We start from the raw sequence: 24,693 nt of genomic DNA on the forward strand, positions 1-24,693 counted from the left end.
AGCCAAGCTGGTCTTCTGCTCCGCTTGCTTGGCTTACGACACAGTGGGATTGCCTGCTCCTGCGCCTTTAAAAGGTGGTTCTTAAAAACTGACCAGCACTCATGGACTCCTAAGCCCTCAAAAGCAGATTCCAAGGGTACTCTGCTAAGTAGCTCTCTGAATAGCTTAAGGTTTGCTTTCTTGAAATCCAGCATAGCAACTCTGCTGTCCTTTTTTTTCTCATTACACCAAAAATTTTAAACTCAACCATTCCATAATCACCATGGCCAAGACAGCCACCTACCATCACATCTCCCACGACATATTTGCAGTCTGGGAGGTTCCAGGCTTATATTTCTTCTTGCAATGGGAAGAAGCAGCAACAAAAGTGTACAATATAGCTGAGCTTCAAAAAGCTGCATGTCTTTTGTTTGCCTGCCCCTCTTCACACCTGCTACTCCCCTCACACTCACGCAACTGCTATCCTCACGTCCACCTAGATCATACGGTGAGTGAGCATCAAGCCAATTCCTGCCCCTTCATAAAGCCATCGGACTTGCTGGGACTTCATGCAGGTCCACAGAGGCTGCTTGAACAGAGTGGTCTGAAGAAATGGAGCCTTACCTGGAAGCAGCTGAAAAGGCAGGCGGGTATTCACTACTGCCAAATGGCCCCGTTAGCATAAGAAGTAGCATGCTATGCACATGTTGTTTTAAGTGGTTTGGGGGTCACAAGTTTAAATCATATCATGACAATCACATTGTACTGGATATCAGGCATATAAACAAAATGCGTGCAAGACCCTGCCTTAGCACAAACTGGAATCAGAATTATTTCTACTAACTGAGACCCTGGCTCAATACATAAATCAAGATCTAAACCTGAAACAAAGGAATACTTGGAAACAAAGTGTAAGGATGAGTAAACTCCAACCTGGAGTGACAAGCGAAAATAAGGAAGCTCATGTCAAGGTTCACAATTAAACATATTTTACCAGGTTTTACGTCCCAAGTCTCATGTTACAGAATCACAGAATGGTAAGGGTTGGAAGGGACCTCTGTGGGTCATCTAGTCCAACCCCCCTGCTGAAGCAGGGTCACCTACAGCAGGCTGCACAGGACCTTGTCCAGGCAAGTCTTGAATATCTCCAGAGAAGGAGACTCCACAACCTCCCTGGGCAGCCTGTTCCAGTGCTCCGTCACCCTCAGAGTGAAAAAGCTCTTCCTCATGTTCAGACGGAACTTCCTGTGCTTCAGTTTGTGCCCATTGCCCCTTGTCCTGTCGCTGGGCACCACTGGCCCCATCCTCTTGACACCCACCCTTGAGATATTTATAAAACACCTGTAGAGGTAATGCAGAAATCCCCAATTTGTTTCAGCGCATTCTTTGCCCTCACTTTTTTTCCACCGTATTTCCAAACAAGCAGAAATGTATCACGACAAAGACTCACAACATAGTCTTTATTAAACTTAGGAGTCTCCCTGGGTGCCCCAGAAGTTGTTATTAGTGTTTATGTTTGGGAAACAAAACACAAAGAAGAAAAATGAAGTAGCACATTGAATAGGCTTGCTGGACAGGAATTTTCCCTGGAGTGATTAATGTTTGTAAAATAAAGATGTTACAAAACAGGTATTTTCAACAAAAGAATAATAATTTGGTTGAAAAAAATCAAACTTTCTGTTTGTAAAACCAATATGGCAAATCCATGCCTATCCACCCAGAAGGCTTTTGTTAATACTGCTTCAATGACACAGGGACTTCCAGCCCAGCAGTCAAAAAATAACCAGTTTGGTTGTCTCACATGGATTAATGCCCAAGGCAACCCTTCCTGCAAAAATAAATGAACAATAAAAAAAACTTAATTTCTTACACATATTGCTCTTTTCATCCTGATTTTTGATTGATTTACATGTTTACAAAACTTTTGGGTTTTCTGAAACAAAAGAGGTTCTGATTTTCTAATCAGATTTTTTTTTTTTTTTTTAAGAGAGAGGGAAACAGAGAAACTAAAATTGCTTTATGTGACTTACTTCAGCATTGAGTCTGGCCTCACTCTGACCAGGGAAAGGTTTGCTTTAACTTCAGTGGGCCCAAGCTTTTGCACCTTGGGTCCCTCAGGCCTCAATGAACACTGACTAAACGTTGCTGAAAAGTATGGGGTGAAGAGTAAGGTGGGATAAAGGATCTGTAGACATCAAAGGTTTTCTCTGTTTTCACTGGAACTTCAAAACGCTGTTGAAATATTTACAAAACCCAACTGACGTGATGTGTCTGAAAGCTCGGCTGAAAAGCACCCACTACGGCAACCAGGATTTTCAAACCTGGAGCTCCGCCAGGACATCCTTTGCAATGGCCGTGCCCCAAAACTGGGCAGCACCCTTGTCTTCCATAGTCTGTCCCTGTATTGTGCTATCGGAGCCATCTTCAGCAGCATTTCCACCAACACAGTGTAGCTTTCCTTGGTTGGAAATAGGAAGGAGTGGAGGTCCGGCCAAGGACAGGATCTGCTCAGGTCCCACCATGATCCTCAGTCTTTTCAGCGCAGCCTCAGAAATGCCAGTCCCTGCCACCAGAACTGTAGTTCATTGTCTCATATTAGGATTGTTAAGGTATCTTACTCATGCAAGTACCTGTCTGGATTAATTTCAAAGCTCAACTCAACTGAATTTCTGAGGTTTCTGAAAAGAAACATCGTGCCTTTCACAGGCAGCAGGGGTAGAACCCACAGTTCAAGAGAATACTTCAGAGCAAAAACGAAAGCACAATAAATCACCCCATATAGAAAAACATAAGTGCAAATACTACTAAAGAGCAGCAAATCAAGGTTAAAATAATTAATTACTTGTCATTTAAGTTTGGTATTTGTTCAAAATACGTACAGGTGAAGGTAACAAACAGTTTTAAGAACCAAACAGCCATCTTTTTTCAAGTACTTTTCAGATATTTCTTCTCTTTGTGGTGTTTCCCTCTTACCTCCACTGCTGGAAAATGCCAGTAAATTTCCACATATTTAGTAATGGAATTTAGGAAGGGGTAGTGTAGGGGGGGACTTCAGCACAGACGGCATTTTCCATAATCAGTTGCTGCATTTGCCAATATTCCCATGCAATTATCTCACATTCACAGCATATAACAAAAACCTACCATACAATGAAAAAAAGTCACACAGATTCAAAGCTAAGATAAGGCACTTAAAAACATGAGAATAAATCAGATACCAGTAAAGTTCAAATGCATCCAGCTTCACTCTGTCTTTCTATAAATGAAGACAAAATAATACTGTCTTAATCAGCAGTAATCGCAGTTTAAACGATTTCACATCAGCGGATTCAAGAACAATATGTATGGGATATTACTTATGTTTCAGTGACTTCTTAAAACAAATTATGAGAAAGAAACATTCCCCTTGTGGTTCCTACCTAGAAATGCCGCCATGTTCATGACTTGGCTAAATACGCAGCTTGCAGGAGGTGCGTCACCTGCAATACTTGGAAAATATAAAGTTTATCATTGTAACTCTAGGATGAAAAAGACACGTAAATAACAGCTGTTAATCAGAACAATAACTGGAACAAAATCATTCATTTACCTTATATAAGGCGGTCTTTTGGAACCAGGTTTCCTAAGAGACAGAAATGCATAGGAACAAAGATTTAAGATTTTCTTTCCCATTTTGCTTTCTTTGTTTTATCATTTTAAAGAAAGAAGTGATTGAACATAAAACCCAGCTCTTACCTATCTGGCACATTTAGTGGCAGAATTTTGTTATCTTCCACTGCTATAAAGTACCTGTCAAAAAAAAAAAAAAAAAAAAAAGAAAAAAAAAGATGAAAACAGTGTCAAACCTCCTCCTGGCTTCAATTCCAAATATCACGCAAACAACACATTAAGTGTCTCAAAGCCCCCTGGCAGGATCTGCTGGAGGCAGCCTGTGTTTCTCTCTGCTCAAGCAGGCAATTTTGCTCACTTCCCAGCCTAACTACATGCCTTCCTTTGTGTTGCATCTGTTTTGCCCAGTCAAGCAGACAGAGTAAGTGAACTGAGCTGCCTTAAAAAGAATCAACCAGGGGAATGTTTTCATCCTTAATCTGAATAATTTGATTCATCTGCGTTTACCATGGTCCCCCCTCTGCAAAAGCTGTTTTAATACAGAGGGGATTGGACAAGAAGAACAACAAGCAATAGGGGTCAGAAAATGGCTTAAGCTGCCCTTGCTGCTGCAAAACAACATCCACAGACCATGGCCAAAGACATACCCTACAATATAACTGCTTCTCAGGCTGAGCATAGCTGCTGATCACAACTCTATCACTCCCAGACTCATGCTGCAGTTATCTGCCTGCATGCTTGGAGAGAGCCCAGCTCAAGGGAAATGCATGTCTCATGCATTTTGGTAACAAGTGTTAGTGAGAAAGTGAGGTGTCAGCATTAAGCCATTGGCAGGTTGTCAATGAGGCGCTGCATGCTGCGGATTTTGAGTTTGCACCCTAGAGCAGGGCCTAAGTGCTTCTCCAAGAGTTCTGCTGAGTCATTCAAAGAAAACAGGATGCAAGAGAATTTTTGCATTTTTGTCTGTCTCTTTTCAGGCAGCTCCTAGTAACAGGTGCCAGAAAGCAGGCAAAGTCAGAAACTTGGCCTGGGGAGCGCAGAAATTCAAGGATAAAAATGTGATCCTCCAAGCCATGAATCAGCATCGACTGGTCCCTGCCCTTATCATGTGCCTTCCCAGCCCCACAGTAACTCAAGGACAGAGCACCCCCAAAGGACTCTCTGTACTGAGATGCAGCCCACACCACAGCAGTACTTCCAACTGCTCCAGCCTAATTTGCTCTCCCAAATAACCAGCAGGAGATAACTTACACTATCCATAATCCAGCTGATGTAAACAGGGTAAACACAAGAGGTAAAAACATCCACACACTGCATTTCTTCCCTTCCATACCTGCTAGAAATAAAGAACAAAGTAAAAACAAAAGTAAGTGGGCAGAGGTACCCACCCTCCTCAGCCCCCCTCTTTTGAAAGCAGGAAGAGCATCCACATGGCAGGTGCTGAAACATCCCAAGATCAAGCTCCCAATGGCCAGGCAGCAGGTGCTGCAAACCTTTCATACTGTCATTACTGGCATAAAGGGGTTAAGCTGCTGCACGCAGGCAGCATCATCCACACTGTGCATGAAAATCAAGGCACAAAGAGCCTAGAGTTGTGAAGGGGGAAACTTTTTAGACACACCCACAGAATATGAGTTGTTTTCAAAGTATTTTTCTCAAGCATTTTGCACAAGGTGACACCGCAAGACCCGCAGCTCTAATTCCCTGCTACTTCCCATAGGAACAAGGCAAAGGCACCCTCATTCCCAGGATCATTACCAATTCCACATACAGTGCCTCAGCAAAGCCTGCAGCATGAAGGGAGAAGGGTGCACGTGCCATCTCATCACCTCCACAAAGCACACAACCGGTTCCCATCATGACTGCAGCAATCAGCCAAAAATAGCATTTGGCTGCACACAGAGTGGAGCCAAGCTTGAGTACCAGCACCCACAGTACTGTCAGGACAAGGTGTTACAAACAGGATCAGCTCTTGACATGTAGGCACTGTGAAATCCTGAAACAGCGTGTAAGAACGCTGCACACACCACCTCCCGAGGAAGCATCTGTCCTTCAGGCAACATCATGTTGGATGACCACCTCAGATACTATGGCTGTTCCTGTAATGTGCAATTCAGAAACACTGCTATATGGCTGTGCTGTGGACACAGAGTTCCGTGTGTCCCTGTGAGTCCTTTGACAATGGATCAAATATTTCCTCATGCTCTGTCCGCCTCCATAAGTGTTCCTCCAGGCACAAGCACAGGCAAGAGACACAGAGAGCAAACAACGTGATGCTCATGGCTCCAGCACCTGCTTTACTTTCACCAGGGCAGCAGTACCTGCAACCCTGCGCTCTGTCTCCTCCTCTCTCCTATAGCCTGCTGCAGGGCAGGCATTTCCTGGGGTCACCGAGGTCCCCACAGGACAGCAAGGCACCCTAGGGTGCCAGGGCAGCTCGGATACAATGGCCTTTCACTAGACCCTGCTTGTATTTGCAGCTCAGTTACCTCATCCAGGTCCTTAAAGCAATGACTCTTCCCTTTGCTCCAGAGAAGAAAGTGTCCATGTTGTCATCATCCTCCTCCTATCAGCTCCCCTGGCCTTCCTACATCCACAGCACAGGAGCCATGGTCTCTCTGGGTTACTGCCCTGCTCTCTCCCCACTGTGAGGACCCACAGAAGAGAGCAAGCACCCTTACCGTGTCACAGCCAGCCCCCAGCTCACGACTCCCATAAGACAGCCCCGGGCTGCAAAGGCAAGCTGGCTGGACGCCGCTCAGGGTCCCAGCCACCGACTCCCACCCACCCTGCCCCAAGGTGGCAGAGGCTGAAGGAGTTGGGGTGAGTCTTCCCAGACCCTGCAGAGGGCATGGCAGCCTCACGCCTGCCCCTACAGGTCAGCCGTCCCGTCTCTTCCCTGCACATTGCCTGGAAAGGGTACAAAACAACACCCTCGTAGTACCCTGAGCCACACCACACTTCCACAAAGCCATGAGGCCATGATTTGGTGCTGTTTGTACAGACAGCCTCGAGTGAGACTGAACTGCAAACCTTAAAAGACAGAAAAGCAATCAGTAAAGATCCCTTCCCTCATCTGAGAGCAGGCAGAACTGCAAACAGGGAGCATGAAATAATGCAAGTAATAAGCATGTCAGTTTAGAAGGCAATCAGCTCCAGAGCATATACAGATATTCAGTATGGTGTAACAGATCAGAAGAAGTTATCAATAACGGTGGACTAGACTTCCCCACCCATCTCATCTCTGTTCCTCTCCTCCTGCACGGGAGACACAAAGCGTTTCACAGCTCTGTTCCCCGCACAGGCACTGCTGTAGCAGTTGCAACTATTCTGTGAAGCACTGCCCTTGCCTTTTCCTCCCACAGCCCACCAACACGCAGCCAGCACCCCTCAGCTGGTGTTGGCTGTCGCTCTGGTACCCGGACACCCATACATACTGGCAATGCCAAGGACCGCTTTCAGGTGGCAGCTGCCTCACCTGTGGCAGGGCCGTGTCCCTGCTGGACCCTGGCAGCACAGAGCCCAAGTGCTGGTGCCTCGCATGAGGGAGCCATAGCTGTAGTCAAGTTCCCCACTCCCATCTTGGCTGAAGGGCAGCAGGCAGGTAATGCCACCTCCTGTTACAACCCACGTTCCCTCTGCAAGGTAATTAATGCTAAGGCAGTGCTCAACTCTTCTCTTTTCTCTGGTGGTGGCTGGACACACAATTCTTTCAGGTCAGGGGACAGCAGATCTTATTATTTACCCTTCCCCAAAGATTCATTGACACAATAAGAGCAAATACCAGCCGTAACACTTCATTAACAGGTTGCCACAGCTCTTCTGCCTTCCAGCATGCCTCCCAGCCAAGAAACAGCAGCCTTGCAAGCTATTTCAGCATTGTCTGTCTGTTGTACAGAGAGAGAGGGGGCACAGGGGTCTTGCCCCAGGAGCAGCAGTTGAGGCAGTGCACAGGGGTCTCCACACCAGGATGAGGTGGAGAAATGCGAAAATTCTGTCCACACAACCACTACTCTGTGTTGAGCTCTGCAAAGGAGCAGGGGCAGGACTGGTGCCCAGCCTCATCAAAGTCAGTGCAACACAGCTGCAGATTCACTCCCCTGGAAAACAGCCCTGTGTTTAATATTCACTGTGCCATACAGAGTACCCTTCTATTGACCACTAACAAAAAATGACATCCAAAATCATTACATATTAAATGAATGACTAGTGAAGAGCACAGTGTCCCAACTGGAAGCCAGGTCCAGAGGAACATGTTCACTTCAGCTGGTTAAAAAGAACCACCTAGAAAACATATCCCCCCCACACCTCTCATAATGGCTGGCTGGGTTCACACTGAGGAGGAAGGACAGTACTCCCAGGGAGTACAGCAATGACCTGCATGGGGCCAGGTCTTCACCAGAGCTCAGTGCAGCCAGGACTGCACCTTTTGGATAAAAAGCACCCCACATCAGGCCGGCCAGCCTCACAGGGTGCTGAGCTCTGTGCAAGCTTGCCTCTCACAGTAGGCAGCAGGAATTGACTGGGAAAGGATGCTGCTGCTACGCACCCTCCTCTGACAGGCTCCACACTTGAGGCACGGGTACAGGACAGCATGAGCAAGTACTCTCTCGCACACCCTTGTAAGGAAGAGCAGGAGGGCAATGGCTGGACTAGCAGCATTGCTGGCCCCTGCCAGCCCACACAGGAGGAGTTAGCTACCTGCATCTGATGGATGAAATACTAAAAGCAGGAAATAAACATCCCTTTGCCCCATGTCCCCAAATGGCAACACTTTTTAATGTTGTCCATTGGCACATCCCACATATGCTTGAAGATGTTTCAACATCCTCATGTAGGCAGAGGATGGTTTAAAACCAGGACTCAGCTCTCGTACATTTTTCATTTACTCCCTGCTGTGTTATTCGGGTACCAGGAATAAAATTATGTGTAACCTCACTTCCTTCCAAACTAGCCACCTCAAGCATGTCCCGTTTGTCTTCCATTTTTAAGGCTTGCACAGGAAGGCCTTCAATGACAGAAAGCTCTCGTGGTGCAACAGATTCACAAGGCTAACAAAAACGTGTTTTCAGCTTCGCAGCTAACCCCAGCCAGAGTCAGTCCACCTTCCCAAAAGCACACACTGTGGTTTTCCAGTCCCTCTTGACTCATGGTCTCACACCAGCATTGCAAAAACCTCACTGAGGTGCACTCCTGCTGCCAGCTATCATTGGTCAGGGTGCAGAACTGCAAAGGTTTCACATGAGCACTGCCACAGGGCGTCTTCAGAATTTCTCTCAATGTAGGCTTACTCCATTCCCATTTTTATATCCAAATCCGCTCAGACTGTCAGCTGTTTGCTCTGCTTTTATTACCATTGCCCCACTACACCTCCTCAACAAATTAATCTCCCATTTCTCTAAAGTATACATTTCAATTACAGCAGGCAGCTCACCAAACATATACTGCTGCTTGCTGCCAAGAAAAGTTACAGGCTCTTCCCAAAGCTGCTTTCGCCAGAGAACATGAATGTACGGAAGGACGAAACTACCATGTTAAGAGAGTCATACGTCTTTTTTAAAGCTATAGCATGCAGATGCATGTCAAGGGCCCATGCACAAGGTGCCAGAGCAATGCTCCTGCATTTCACAGCGCTAGGCTGAGTCATGAGAATAGGTACAGAGCTAGAAGCACTGGGAGAAGGAGGATGCTGTTCAAAACATACGGCAAGTCATAAAGAATTGCTGCCAGTCAGCAACAATCAAAGGGGAACAAACCCAATTTGTTTTTTGGGGTGGCACACTATAGTTCTCTGTTTCTTTTAAAAGCAAAAATAATCACAGTCACTTGATACCTAATCACTGTAACTGAGCGGACACAAATCAGCATATTACATAACCTGCCACCCACAAACCACAAATGCCAACATAACAAAGCAGAGCGTTTTCAGGTTTATCTCCAGGTTCCCAGCCTAAGCACACAATGAGAGAGATAAGGAATGCCACAGACTTGTAAACACATAGTGACAGTGGGGTAACAACAAAAGAAGTGATCCCCTCCATCAGCAGGGTATGATGCTCTGCTTGCGCCCAGTACCCAGCTACCGCCTCAAGGGTGTACAGAAATGGCAATTTCATTTATCTATATAAGAGAGGAATGAAAAAAGGTAAAGACATATCCAAGTTGCACATGAGGGAAGCAGGAGATACTTCAGTAATCCTGCAACGATTTTGAGAGGCAATGCTTTCACGTACAGAAACATCCATACATATTTTTTGTCTCATTTCACACACTGTAAATGGATTCAGTGTGCTAATGCAATGCTCTGGCCAACACAAACCTAACAGAGATGGCCAAAGCACACCAAAGAAATGAAACCTTCTAGTCACGAAAAAACAGAGGCAGAAAAGACTGTATTAGCATCCACTTGCCCACACCATCCCTCCAAGTTTCCCCAGGTAGGTGTCTCTTTGGGTTGTGTAAAATTAATTCGTTACCAATTCTGTAAATACATACATATTCAGCCTTTCCTGAGTGCCTTTGTAAGAAGACCATGTGACTGACAGCATGTCCCACCCAGAGATACTCCTGCAGCATCACTGGATCCCGAGGCCAGCATCACCATCTCTGCACCTTACTGTCCTTCAAAGAGTGCCCCTGGTATGCTGCTTCCTACTGCCACACAACCTTCACCTTCAATCACACATGAGTACTTACAGGCCATTTAGGAACCCGTGCCAAGCTGCTGTGTTACAGCCAGAGACGTCGACTGTAAACTCTTCTGGGCTGAGTCTGCCTTTCTCACGTTTGGCGCTGTATAAACCAGGCACGTCCTGCTTCAAGACCAGGCTCCTGAATGTCATAAAAGAAAAATTCATATAACTTGCCACCATAAGACCAGAGAGCTGTTTTGCAGACTTTGTGCTCTGACCCACGCACCTACACTGGCCCACACAGACTTCCATGAGGTCCCATTTGTACCATGAGCAGGGCTTGGGCAGTTGTGGCCCTCAGCCTGCAACAGGAAAAGGAGGCAGAGGCAGGAGCTGGGTAAGGCAGAAGGTACGCATCCAGTTCAGACAGAAAGAGCTGGGTCAGCAGGCGATGAAACCAGCCTGGAGCCACCAGGGCTTAGAGTGAGACTCACAGCGAGCTGAGGAGCACTGCATTTTGCAGGTGCCGTGTGTCTGTTTGCCCCAGGGACCCCATTCTGCTTGGCAGCACCCGCTGCAAGATTCAGCTGTTCCGGCTCCTTGTGACCTCAGAGGCTGCACGAGCCAGGCAGCAACCAGCCCCCAGCAAGTCCTCTCAGTGTAAGTGTATTGGGCTGCCCATGTCCCAGGACAGGCGCCTTGCCGCCTCTCCAAGAGCAGAAATGCTCACGATGGGCCACTTTAGCCAGACGTCTCCTGACATGCAAGGGAAGTCTCTAGCAGAGAGTCTCAACACAGACCCAGCTTTTATGGAGTGTGACATAGCACACTGAGCTTTCTCAGGACAGTTTTCCCTCACTAACTTTTCAGCCTGAGGACTGGTGCCTCCTCCACTGCCCACATGGCAAACTGAGGTCCTCTTCCCCTTGTATCAACCACCAAAGCCCCAGAGGAGCAACAAACGACATGAGGGGCCAGAGGATGAGCTACAAGGAATGGACGTGCAGTACCCATGACTTGATTTTTGTCATTACTCTAAGGTAGACCTCTCTGGGACAGAGATTGTCAAGGGTACAAACTACCACATCAGTCTTTTGTCTCCGTTTAGATCTGTGGAAATCATTTGTCCTTAGAAAAGTACAAGGTAAGCAATTACATACAGACATTTCTGTGGTGTTCATCACTGCCTCGCCAGCATTCCTTATTTGTAGGAATTAGTTACGTTTTTTACCAGTCTCTCAGGCTGCTGCAACCATAAACTGCTGTTTGCAGCGTGCTCAGGTGAGCTACAGAAGGAAGGTGCCACACAGCGTTTCACTTCAAGCAAATCTGATGCAAACACAACAGACAGAGGGGACCAGGGAATAGCCTCCAGTCATTGAACAGAGGCCAAGCCTACAAGCCTGCTGTGACCAGCCTCTCCATCACATGAGGGCTTAAAAACTCTGCTGTCTTTTGAAATGTTTTCAGAGACAGACTTTCCTGTAGCACAAGAGATCACGTTAAACCACCTCTAAGAGCATTCAGCTGGGCCAAAACCACACTGGGGAGGCTCTCCCTGACAAAACTGTGGCCATCTCCGGTGGCTTGGCCAGGCAAAGTCCACTCCTGCAGTCCCATGGTGCCAAAACTGACAGGCCATTGGCTCTTCTGGCTCAGGCAGCCACCACTACTAATCCCAGTGGTTCCTCATGGGGAGCAGGAAATAAGACAGGGAGGGCAGAAGTTCTGTCCCCAACTACCCGGATCTGCCCCAGCTCAGGAAATTGAGAGGTGGACGCCAAGCACTCCTCCCCACCACTGCAGCAGACCGGTCCATGTTCCCCAGGATTTTCCTCCCTCCCCGCTGCTCCCCACGGGAGAGGCAGCCCAGACCTCTCCTAAACTCAGCAGCTCCTGGGTGCTGGGGAGGAGGCCTCTGCATTCCTGGGTGGCAGGAAGGGTGGGGAGCGGGCTTTCCTTCTGTTCTGCACACGGGAACAGCCCTCTCCCAGGGAGCCAGGTCTGCCTGCCTGCCAAAGGCAAACACTTCTTGAATGAGCAAACAGCTCTCTTAGAGAGACTGCTGCTCTAGTAGGCACCTCTCCCTTGCGGGCACAACCATCAAGAGGCAACCTCAGCACTAAAAACTTGCATTAAACCCCATGCAAGGTAATCTATAGCTGTTTTAACAGTTCCTTTCATGGCTTTTGAAGCTTCACCAGTCATCTTTTCCTCTTCTCCCTCCTCCCATTCACTCTACCCTTCTCTTTCCATCTGTTCCCAATGTGCTTTGCTTCCCTTTCACCCCTCTCATCCCTACACCTCAGGTGACCGCTTCTGCAACCTGCGAGGACCCAAGTGAGGGGAGCCAGGCACCTAGACACCTTTGCAAGTCTTCTTGAGACAGCAAAAAGTATCATTATACCCATTGTAGACAATGGGGCCAGTGAGTTGCTTGCCCAGAGGTCACATGGGAAATCGGTAGCACAGAGGAGCGTGCATACACAGTCCCAGTCCAAACCCTCTGCTGCAGCAGCAGCCTCCTCACCTGCCAGCCATCCCCCGTCATGGTTTATTTCTCCCAATATACTGCTGAAGATCATCTCTGTCGTTTCCCACAGACCTTTCTATGCTTCTTCACTCCCACCTACCCTGCAATCAGAGCTCATTGTTTCAGTTTTCACCACAGGATAGGGACCTTACAGTGTCTCTGTCGGGCCAAACCACAACCTTGCAATCTCAGGCTCCCCAGAAATGGCTGAGGGAGGAGAGAACACCGTGGATATGACCTTTCTTCCAAGAAAAAACAATTGAAATGTTGGTTTTCATACAAGCCTAGATACCTGCTCTGCAGAAAAGCAAACACTGCAGCACAAAGAATCTTAAAAGGGGAAATGAAACAACTGCACTGACTTCCAACACTCAGAAAATGCTGACAGCTGGGCACAAAGAACAAGCTCAAGAAAATAATTTGACTTTTAACAGTACAACAGTGAAAACAGGAGCCAGATGTTTGTCTAGAAAATACAAGTCCCCGTTCTTTACCCTGTTACCCAAAGGCAGAAAATCAGCAAGTATCAAGTCCCCTTCTCTCAGGCAGTTTTATCCATTTGAGCAAGACACAAGAGGCAGTCAGTGTGTTGGGATATACCTTTCACACACTTCCCTCCTCCATACTGAGCTGCTATTCATAATTAACCACACATGTGTACGTTGCTATGATGTAAGGACTGCGCGAATGTTGATCAGACAGTCCTTAAGGTCACTTTCCCAAGAAGCTTTGTTTAAAACAGGAAAAAAAAAAAAAGGCACAACAGAAGATTAGCTCAGAATTTCTCCAACCTTTATAGCCTGAGGACTCTGAATCAAAGGTCTGGCACAAGCATGCTGCTGTAGGAAAAAGTTAAAGCTGAGGTCCCAAGTGACCCCATCGTCACCCTGGGACATTAGCACCCCGCATCGGCTTGTCTCTTTCTAAATCACTCAAAGGCAGGATCTTATCCTTCCTTCCCTGAGGGACCACAGCAGAACCAAACGGCCTTTCTCCAAACCTCTTCCCCTCCCGGGAATTTAATGGGACACAGCCCGCGTGTCAGGCATCCCTATGGGATCTAGGGAAGGCAGGACCTGTCCCACCCCACAGCCTCAACCCAGGTGAGTTTCTCCACAGACCCCTGTGCGAAGAGGTGCTCCGCGCTCTATCATCACCATGTCCCTGAATCCAGAAACGATGCCACAGAGGGGCTCGTGTGCAAGAGGGATGCCGAAATCGTGACCCAGGACATCTCCTCCACAGCTGGGTCCCTCAGGCTCTGGCTCAAGCGGCTCCAGTCGCCTTACCTACCCTGTGCCCACCTGCCGCAAGTCAGCAGACTCCCAGGCAGACAGCACCGGGATTTCAGCTCCTCCCGAGCGCGGCAGCACCTGCGGTGCCCCACACCGGGCCAGCCCCTGTCGCCAGCCCCACGGGGAGGGGAGTGCTCGCCACCCGCAGCCCCTCGGCAGGCCGCGGCAGGCAGCTCGCCGGCTTCCCCACGGCGGGGGCCGCCCTCCCGCCGGGGGCACCCAGACCACGACCGGGGAGGGGGACGACCGGGCGGGCCCCGCGACCATTCGCGGGGCGGGGCGCTGCGACAGAGCGGCGAGAGCGCGACAGGAGAGGGCGGGGGGGGGGGTCTCGCGCTCCCAGCGGCCGTTCCCAGCCGCCACGGGAGCAGATCCTACCTGCGGGCGGCTCCAGGCCCAACGACGGCGAGCGAGGGGGGGGGGGAGGGGGCTGAGGCGAGGGGGCCGGGCTGGGGCCGGGAGGAGGCCCGGCACGGCCCCCGCCTCACCCCTCCCCGCCCGGCCGCGGAGGGGCGGGGTCTGCAGACACCGCCGCCGGGGCTCCGCGCCGCCTGTGGGGGGTGGAGCGCTTTGCGGCCCGGCCGCCGGTTTTGGGGCGGTGAGGCGCGCCTGGAGCCGCAGAGGACGCCCTGGGCACGGCAGGTCCGTGGCGACCCGGTCTCCGCCGAAAACAAGTCCCGTGCTCAGGCCCAGCACCGTGTGTGGACCCTCTGGCTGCCCACTGTCCCTGGCGCAGCCATGAGACAGGCTGTAAATTGGTTCCTTCTCTGCCCCCTTCCCTGCTTTCCCTCCCCAGTCCCACCAGCACCCACCCAGAGTGCAGCTCTGGGTGTGCCTTCTGCTGCAGTGGCCCCAGAGGCACTGAAGAGGGCTCAGCACCCAAAACCAGCAGCGACATCTTTGCGGTCCCTCTGGAAAGCAGTGCCCATTTGCTAATATTTTGGAACACTTGAAAGAAGCAGCGACCCAGTAGCGACAGACCGCAGGAACAGTCTGGGCCAGGCTGTCCACTTCCACCCCCTTTCCTGCTGGATGGCGGACCTTGCAGTCTCCATAAAGCATCTCTATGGTTGGAATTTTGAGAGGAAACATGCCCAACAAAACAGCTTGGCGATAATCATTTGGGAACATTTCCAGGGGTGGAGGAATCCCTTCGCGGGATTAAGTAAACATGAACACAGTAACTAAGGTATTATTAAATGAAATAATACCTCGATTTGGGGTACTGACAATTATCTCCTCAGATAGGGGGACGCATTTTTGTGCAGAAGTAGTGCAACAGGTCAGCAAACTGTTAGGAATCAATTGGCAGTTACATATGCCCTACAGACCACAAGCCAGTGGGCAAGTAGAAAAGATGCAAAAATATGCCAAGAAGCGAATCTATGTTGGTACCAAGCACTGCCTATTGCACTACTTCGAATACGTGTAAAGCCTAGGGCCAAAGAAAATTTGAGCCCTTTTGAGATACTATATGGGAGACCATATCAGGCTAAATATCAGGGGGAAGATTTGAACCAGTTGGGAAATCAGTATCTGCAGAATTATGTTATATCCTTAGGAAAACAATTAGAAAGGATTAGTAAAAATGTTTTGGGTACCAGGGCTAAAGGGTTAGATCACTCGATCCATCCATTTAGCCCTGGAGATTGGGTTTATGTTAAGAATTTTTCAGGTGATCCACTGAGAGAGAAGTGGAATGGACCTTACCAGGTATTGCTGACTACCTTCACTGCAATCAAGATTAGAGAACAACCGGCCTGGATCCATTATTCCCGAGTGAAGAAGGCTCCTAAACCAGGATGGATGGTCGAAAAGGCTGGCGGTTTGAAACTACGATTGCAGCGGTAACTTTGTTAAACCTAGGCTTATTAGTAAACGCTTGGAGAGAGAACTTATATTACAATGCAATTCAGATGATAGCGAATGCCACGGGAGCTAAGGATTGTTGGATTTGTACTGCCTTACCAAAAGGTGACATAAGACTCCCTTTATAAGGGGTAGGATACACTCATTGGAATTGTGATAATAATACTTGGCCCGAGTTTTGGAGAAGACATGATGGAGGATACTGCGATCATGACAACTTGAACTACATGACTGGACCAAGATCTGACCTACAGATATTAGATAACAACACCCAGATATTGGTCAGCAATAATAGTTGTCTATGGAAAGCAAGATCCAACACTTGTTCGTGCCGACCCCCCTTCCATGCACACAAAAATTGTACTTGCAGGTATGGGTGGAATGATTATTGGATCAACAAAACTACAGTAGAAGTAGGAACTTGGGATTTGAAAGGGACAGGCGTGATATATATAGATTTTTGTAACAGAACCCAATTAGAAACCTATAGCCCCTCGAACTGGGATTATTTTAGGAATGTACCAATTGGCTGGGTAAACTGCGGAACATTTTACAGAGCTAATCTCACAGCCACTGACGGGCCCTGTAAATTACCCAACAGGTATTGCTGGCTGTGTGGTGATGGCATTAGCTGAAAGCAGCTCCCTGCAGGTTGGAAGGGAATGTGTACCATAGGTCATCTAGTCAGCCAGGACCGAATATAAAATCAGTCCCAAATACCTAAAGGCATATTAAGAACATCATGGAGACGAGCCAAACGGGAAGACAAACCACTTGTAAGTAGGGGAACAAAATTTAAACTCTTGGCTCCCCAATTTAGAGTGGTTGAAACAATTGTTCATGGGAATGATCACACTGGTCGTTTTAGGAATACTTGTTTGCGTGTCTCTCAAATGTTTCCTTTGGTGTTGTCAGGATTCAGTTGAGACATACAGTGACTGGAAAAAGGAACAAGATTAGGCACCAAATAGAATTATTTGAAAATAATACCTACAAAATACAATAGTGAGGATTCATAGCTTTCTAGCTACAAATCCTCACAAGAAAAGGAGGGATTGATAACTGTAAATGTAACAAATGTAACATGTAGGGGATGTTATCACTTCAGGTGGTCAGAAACAAGTCTTGGTTCTTTGTGAATATTGGGATGGTTGCAAGACAAGGGACTCCTGAATAATCCCTTTAGGCGCCTGGGCCTTGGGAGAACAGGTATGCAAACTACAGAGATAAGGAGGCTGCAGGACAATATGAAGACCCCCGCCAAGAGACGCCAAACAAACATGTGCGACGGACATCACCCTATATTAATGAGTTCTCGGAAAAGCCATTACTATGATAAACATTTCTTGGAAATGTAATTAATATGTATGTTAACATAGCATAAATACCTAGTAACTGTGTCTCTTCGGTGCACACGTTTGGAGGAGAGATCCCCCGTGTGCCCGGCGCCGCAATAAAGAATACCTGCTTAATAGTCTGCCGACTACTGAGTCTTCAACTCCGGCTTTTCACGGCATCAACACTATCACTTTTTTTTTCCTGTCCCGCCCCTTTCTCTCTGCCAGGATGCAATATGACTAATGTTACTTATTGATGGTCTTGTTTCTTCTCCTAAAACCCAAATAAGGTGGCACTTACTCAAAGTTTTGCCCTCGTGCTATCACTTACGAACCAACATAAGACAGCTACCTGCCTAAATCCACGCTAGCCCCTAGAAGTGAGCTGAGTTATACATCAGCACTTCATCAGTATTTTATATACTGTCTGGCAGCCAAGCAACACCTTCACCCTGCAACTTTGGCCATCATGGCACACTCCGAAGACATTGCTTCTCCTTGATCCCCAGGGATTACAAACACCTCAAAGCACAGGTCCTCAGGTCAAGCGCAGCACCAGCAGGTCACCTGAGCCCTTACTGAAGTGGCTGCATCTCTGCAGCGGCGGCACTGCCAAGGGAAAGGACAGCCACTCTCATAGAAAGGCAACAACTGTGTACGCTTCTCAGTGTTTTAAAGGCTGAGGGAGCTATTTTTAGAGCTGTTCTTCCTGCTTTTGTATTTAAATCTTGTGTTATCCTGGACTAATAAATGGCCTCTTGCAGCATTTGCTTTTAGCAACACAACAAAATCCACAGTTCTTGGCCAGGTTTTCCCTCTGCGTGCACCTGATGCTCCCCCATTGTTGTCTCACAAATGGAGCTCATTATCTGGTGTGCAACATCCAAGATGCACAGAGCCGAGATATCGGTTGATTTCATGTCTGCGCAGAGATGGGTGCTAGGAGGTAACTCCACAAAGCTAACACACCTGCTTACAATCACATTGCATGTTTATACAGTTAAAAATGTCAGTTCCACCTTTTAGCCATACCCTCTCAGCTATGACAGGTTAGTTCTCACTTCAGTTTAAAGATGCAGTACTGCTAAGATTTACTACACATGCCCAGTAAATCAGAGTTTCTGCTTGGGCCAGTGTCTCCAAGTCAAGGGGTGTGATTTTTAGTATTATAATGAGGATAGTTCATTTAAGGGCACTGTTTATTATTCTTCTGCTGTTAGTTTCAACTTGTTCACAAACATCTTAGCTTACATATTCTTCCAAGATACACTTCGCTCCCAAGGGCAGTAGTTCCTGATTAAATGCTCCTTCATCAGGCACTCTTGGCAACATCTTGGTCTTCTGTTAATCCTAGTCTACATATTCTAGCTAAGTAATTAGGTCAATCTGCCCTTCTATGCACACTTTTAGAATGCAACATTTTAGACGTTTTAGAGTCTAAAAATGCAACGTTTTAGAGTTCAACAGACAATACCATGGCAGTGCCACACTGAGGATCTGCAGGCCACACGTGACTGCCGGGCACAGCTTTCCTTGGGCAAGGAGGTGCTATAGCCCCCATTTCACCAAGACAGGCCCCAAAATCAGGTGCCTGGAAAAAAGTGTGCTTGAAGTATCAGCATTAACTACATCCCTGACTGCAAGGTTTCCTGCTATAGCAAGAATCAAGCAAGCTCACTTCAAAAGTAACGGGGAAAGTTTTTGAGTTCAGTTACCTCTGGATTGCAGAAGCCGAGGCTGAAGAAAACCTTCTGTCAAACAGGTGAGAAGTGACAGTGCTCGGCCCAGCGATTTTGGCCAGAAAGGAAAAGGCAGTGACTAGTTAGAAACCACCTTAGTCACTTCACCTCTGCCATCAGCCAAAACTGGAAGGAAAACAATGCAGCATATGGGATTTTAAAGCAATTTCATTTTCAGTAAACTCTGAGTGTCTGAGACGTTTTGTTCACAGCTCTTTTTTGAGCAGATGGTGTTGCTTTGAGTGCTGGAAAATGCACGATGCTGACAGGCCCACCAAAGGCTCTCACAAATTAAAAAAGCATGGTTTAGAAGAAGGGCACAGCCTGGAGACAGTAAGCATGTGCTGGAGCCCGCCCAGTGCAGGACATAACAGAGGTGCAAGGAGGCACTACTTGTCAAGGGGTGGTCTTACCTGGGCCCACAGGGGTATTTCCTACAGTCCCTTCTTCATGGGACACCAGTCCCATGGGAGGAGTAGCCACCCCTCCCATGAACCTCGTCCTGCAGCATCCCCCTGCTAAGGGGTATGCAAAGGTAGGCAGTGAGGGCGGGCACGTGGGTGTATTGCTTTTGAACTGCATCCCACAATAACACATCACCTGCCTCCCTCGGAGCACTGCTGCTTGTCCCAAAGCCTGCTGAAAGCCCAGCTTGACCTGTGGAAAGAGTCTTTCCTCCCACGTCTCCACCAACACTACCTTGGCAAAGACGAGTAGCCACAAGTACGTTCCCCCATCTCATTTGGGGTTATGCCTGGCTTTCCCAGGGATGGGTGTGCCGGAGGCTGACACTGATGTCCCTCCCTGATTAGCCCATGTCTTTGAAGACTGGCTGTGGTTTTACTGGGCTGGTGTTTTGGGGGAAAAATGTACACAGAGGCGCAGAAAATGGAAAAAGGAATTGCTCTGAGTTTGCTTTCATTCCTGGGAAATACATGTCATCTGAAAATAGATTTACCACCTGGTTTTCCTGTCCTTTCTGCTCTCAAGCCTGAGCAAGGCCTGGCAAGAAACATCGCCCACCCAGAAACGGGAGTGGCAGGGGAAAGGGGCCAGGGTTTGCTCAGCAGCACCCATCGGAGCTGTTCCGTACCCCAGTGCATGGGGCTAAATACAGTGCCTAAGCCACTGTTTCTCAGTTTAAGTGTTAACCCTCATTTCGTTAGCCCAATCATCTCTCATCAAAGCCATCTGTTCCTTTATCCAACTTTTAAAATATTGTGATAGACTTCATTTCTCCAAATGCACTGCTGCTAAACATACACCATCAGGCATGCGCATCCTTGGCTTGGCATTAACATGTGTACTCAGGATTTGCTGGAGAGGCAGTTACCTGCAAAATGCTCTCTCTCACCATAAGAAACATCCCCAGATGCCAGCCCTCTAAGATGAAGCGCTCCCTCTTCCTAGCTCACCCACATCATCCCAACTGAGAAAAATTCACCTGGATTTGGGACTGGAGCAGCAAATCAAAGTGACCCACCCCATCTCGCTGCAAGAAAGTGACACCATTTAAATAGAAGGAAAATGGAGAAAATGGATAAAAAAAGTCACTTTTTTTCTATAAAAAGAGAAGTAAAAAAAATTACCACTGTGATGGCAAATGCATAGGATAAACAGGACTTGCCTGCGAGATGGTCAGGGTCCAAACTTGGGAATTTTTTTTTTTTGGTCCTTCTTAAAGGCTTTGCCGCTCATCTGCTTCTCTTGGGTGGTGGATTTATCTCTACAGATACAGCTGGTGTGGGGCAGGGCCTGCTCTGGGGCCATACCTTTGCTCCCTGCCCTTTTTGGCTTTAACCCTGGCTTGGCCATGGCTGTTGCAAGAAGTGGGGGGGGCAGCATCACAGCTGCTGACGCAAGGCTCCCTGGCACTCACTATGGCGGTACCAAAGCCAGCAGCACAGGATGGGTATGGTGGTATAGGGGCACAGGGCGGTTGGACAGGCCTGCCAGCGTCTTCTGGCTGCAGAGTCGTAAAACCAGAGTGGGAATTCTGCTATCATTTTCTCACACAAAGCCTAAATCAAGGTTTAACTCTCTAGCAAGTGCGACAGCAGGAGCTGCACTCAGTAAATGCAATGGGCCCCTTGTGCAAGGAACGATTTTAACAGCAAAAGCCTCCAAACCATCTGGTAGACAGCTCTGCCCATGCAGGGGCACCACTGGATGCTCTACAAACTCAGTGCTTTGCTACATTTCAGGGTTTTTTTATTTTTTTCCCCCTATTTTCCCCGTCTAGTGGGGCTGGTGTTGCTGGGCGTGCTCCCCTGGATGTCAGAGGTTTCATCTCCTGGGCTGGGCATCACTGAGCCAGAGCCGTTGCGGGAGCTGGGGCACATGGGCATGTGTTAGTAAACATCTCCTTTCCCACTGGCTTCTGCTTTCCGTTTTTCTTTTGATTCTTCTTTTAAAAGATCTTAAGGGAAATTGTACCTCGAATCCCAGAAGTGCCACAGAAGGTGTTAAAAAGGAGTCACATAACTAAGGGATGTAAGGGTAGAACTACAAAACAGTCCAGAAGCAAAACTACTGAGGTAATAGAAGTCCAGCCTGGCCATGCCTTTGGGGCCATAGTCTGGGAATCCCTCCAAGGTGAGAGCCCTTCCAGCTGCCAATACCCCAATCATCGGCTGACAGGAGCCCATAGGTCTGTCACCACATTTCCAGCCTGGCATGGACTCCCAGGCTCACGTGGACACAGAAGACCTTTTGTTTTTTCCTGAGAGCCTCCCACTCCAACAGCTTGGTGCGATACCTGAAGTCAGGCTACATTTCCCATCTGCTGGGCTTATTTCCAGAAAGCTGTGTTCTGGCTACCCATTTCTGGGCCTGAAAAATTATCAACGCCAGAGGACAGAGTCACCTTGCACTTGCAAGCTGCAGAGGATGATAGGCATGCAGACACCACCCAGGGTTACAAGGGAGCAGCAGAGCCACTGGAGGAGTGGGCAGAAGTCCACCCCTGACACCCCAAGCAGCCTCCTCTGCATCCCTGCACCACCATGTCCCCCCACCCTCAGCAATCCCTCACTTTCACCAGGTATTTTAAAACTGGCTCAGGGAAATGGTGACCAGCTCAGGGCTGACCACGCACCCTTTTCCCACCCCAGCCCCTGTGCTAAAGCTCTGCATCGCAGAGCCAAAGGGCTAAATGAAATTTTGGTGCTGCCGCGCAGGACCTTGGCACAGCACCTGGCCCCACAGTGCAGAGCAGGACTGCCACCAGCTTTCCCGAGCGCAGCACTGGGGCTGCGGGGCAGTAGATAGCGCTAGAGACATGAACTCCACTTGGCTGCATTTCAGGGCCTGGGAGCCCTCGCACATTTCTTCAGTGCCAGCACTCACCCTCTCACCAGTCCCTTTTCGAGGCGTAACTCCAGTGCGAGCAGGTTTTGCTCATGCTTGCCTCCCACTCTGGGGAATTATCTGAATGCAGTCCAGCCCGTGCGCCCAACCACAGCAGAAATGGTGTTGGATGGAGCCTGGAAGCTCCTCTGTATTCAGCTATCGCAACCTTGGCCTCGCACCACACCCTAATGGTTGTGTTTGTACACAGTGTTTGCACAGCCGAGTACCTGCTGTAAGTTACAGCTGAGGTCCTCCTTTAGTGATTCCTCAAGACACCCCATGACAGAAAGCAGGTGAGATGCTCAGGGGTTTCTGCTGTGGAAGGAGCACATAACTTCTGAGCCAACACTGCATTTATTAAGGGCCGCACTAGTTCTGGGAAAAAGTGTAAAAAACATCTGGTCCCTGCTGTGTGCCAAAGCTGAGAGCCTGGAAACACTCAGCGCAACACTGCACGGGACAGGGTACAAATACCTCATGTTCTCAGTCCTATGTGGTGTTATTCCAGATGGTTCAACACGTCAAGAACAGAATTACAGACAACAGAAGATCAGGCACTGTCAGACCATCAGGTCTTAGAAAAGCTTGACAGTCACTGTATCCTTAGTTTAGCCTAGCGTACAGCCAGCCACCCACTGATCAGCAGTCCCTCAATGCTTTTGCACTGCTCAGAAAGCACTAGCGGCATCCTTAAAGAGGTGCCCAAGTCCGCAAGTGCACCTCATGCCTTGGTACCCACCTTATCAAGGCTCCACAGTTTCCCCACGTCACTGCACACAGCTGCAGGTGGATCCAGCAGCTGCCCTGTAGGGCAGCTGGGGTCCTTCTTGCCTTCCAGAGACCCGACATCTTGAGGAAGGGGAGACCACACTAGAGAACACGGACAAAATTAGTTCCAAAACAAAAATCAAAACTAACAAGCAAAAAATTGAAAACGAACATGCACAAAAAAAAAAAAGGCAAAAAAGGAAATGCATGGAAGCATTCCTTGTTCTGCCAAAATTCAAGGCATTCTCTTAAAAAAAAATCTAGTTCTCCTGCAAAGGCTAACTGACAATTTTTAATCAACTCTACCACATGAATAAGTTAATCTACAAAAAGAGGAATTCAGGCAGTACAAGCTCCAAGATAATACATTTGATGGGGGAGTTTTTACTTTTCTGAATGATGTTTCTTTACTTACTCTCCGTTTTTCAAAACCATGGGTAACTTGCCAGTGGTTTCAAAATCTCCGATCCCTGAATCCCACTGGTACTGCTGTTGCTGCTGAAGTCTTACACCCACGGGGAAAAAGAAATTAAAAAAACATTACCTTGTAATTTCAGGTAGTCAGAGAGGTTCAGAACAGCACGTACCTCTTTTCAGGGCCAGTTATTCTTCTTACTTTACAGGAATCAGCTTAAGGAAGTCAAAGTAATAGTAGTACAAAAGAAAAACAAACCAAAACAAAAGGCAAAACCAAACAATCTAAGGTATGATAAAGATCAACAGGAAGATGTGTTTAAAAATTGCCTGTAAAGTGCATTCGCTGCAGTTCTCCAGGCAGGAAACTGCATAAACAAAATGATGGGAGCACCAGTAAGATCAGGCATTTGTGCTTCTTCCCAGCACTTCCTCTTACACTCAAACATCAAGTCCAAACCCATTGCCCGCATCCTTTTGAAGGCAGGTTCCCAATGATTTTTGCTGCTCTCCAACTGCCCATCGACCACGCAAGGAAGGAAGCAACAGCACTGGATTTGTAACCAGCAGGTCCCAGCTCTAGGAGACCATTTCCACCCCCTCTTGCAGGCACTGTAGGGGGTAGTGGGGAGATGTCTCCTACACGTGTGCGTGTAATTCCCGTGTTTGTCAAATGGCTCCGACTCTGGGTGAATGCACATCAAGACATGACTTCTGGCATACCCAGGTTTTCAGGCACATCTCAGCAGAAACAAGGAGAACTTACAGCAAGATCTAAATAAAATACTTAATATTTTTGGTCAAAGTCTTGTCCTGGAGTCACATTGGGGTGGTATTTTGCTATTAAAGAGGAATTTTCACATGCAAGATCTTGCCACGGTCTCCTTTCAAGATTATGTCATCTTGATTTTTCTTTTTCCCCTCTTACCAGCTTGGCCACTAAGCCCAAAGTAGTCAAACCTCTTGGTGCCCTTCTGTTTGACGGCACTCCTCTTCCACTGATAAGGAAACTAGAAATGCTGAAGGGGTAGGTATTTTTTAAACACTGCACCAAGTGAATAGCTGGAAATGCCAAGCAAAACACTGCTGTAATTCGGATGTGTGATGCACAAAGCCCTCGCTTTGGGAGACATTTCAAATAAAACACAGCAGCCAAGATAACTCATA

General features: G+C 48.0%; 1 protein-coding gene across 3 annotated transcripts in view; it reads right to left on the bottom strand.

The window, feature by feature from the left end:
• The window catches only part of TMEM150C (transmembrane protein 150C), a 23,413-nt gene extending 8,887 nt beyond the window's left edge, over positions 1-14,526 (bottom strand). The window contains exons 1-6 of one of the 3 annotated variants that reach the window (XM_075421167.1): positions 14,427-14,526; positions 10,285-10,419; positions 4,840-4,921; positions 3,715-3,768; positions 3,569-3,601; positions 3,399-3,466 (exon numbers count right to left, since the gene is read on the bottom strand). In XM_075421167.1, coding sequence (XP_075277282.1) covers positions 3,399-3,466; positions 3,569-3,601; positions 3,715-3,768; positions 4,840-4,921; positions 10,285-10,291 — 244 coding nt within the window. In that variant the 5' untranslated portion in view covers positions 10,292-10,419; positions 14,427-14,526. Of the gene's footprint in view, positions 1-3,398; positions 3,467-3,568; positions 3,602-3,714; positions 3,769-4,839; positions 4,925-10,284; positions 10,420-10,506; positions 10,570-14,426 lie in introns of those variants that run through there. The other 2 variants (XM_075421164.1, XM_075421165.1) reach the window with 2 other exon arrangements.
• Positions 14,527-24,693: the final 10,167 nt, after the last annotated feature.

The sequence above is a fragment of the Opisthocomus hoazin genome, chromosome 5 (assembly GCF_030867145.1).
Source record: "Opisthocomus hoazin isolate bOpiHoa1 chromosome 5, bOpiHoa1.hap1, whole genome shotgun sequence".
Taxonomy (NCBI): Eukaryota; Metazoa; Chordata; class Aves; order Opisthocomiformes; family Opisthocomidae; genus Opisthocomus; species Opisthocomus hoazin.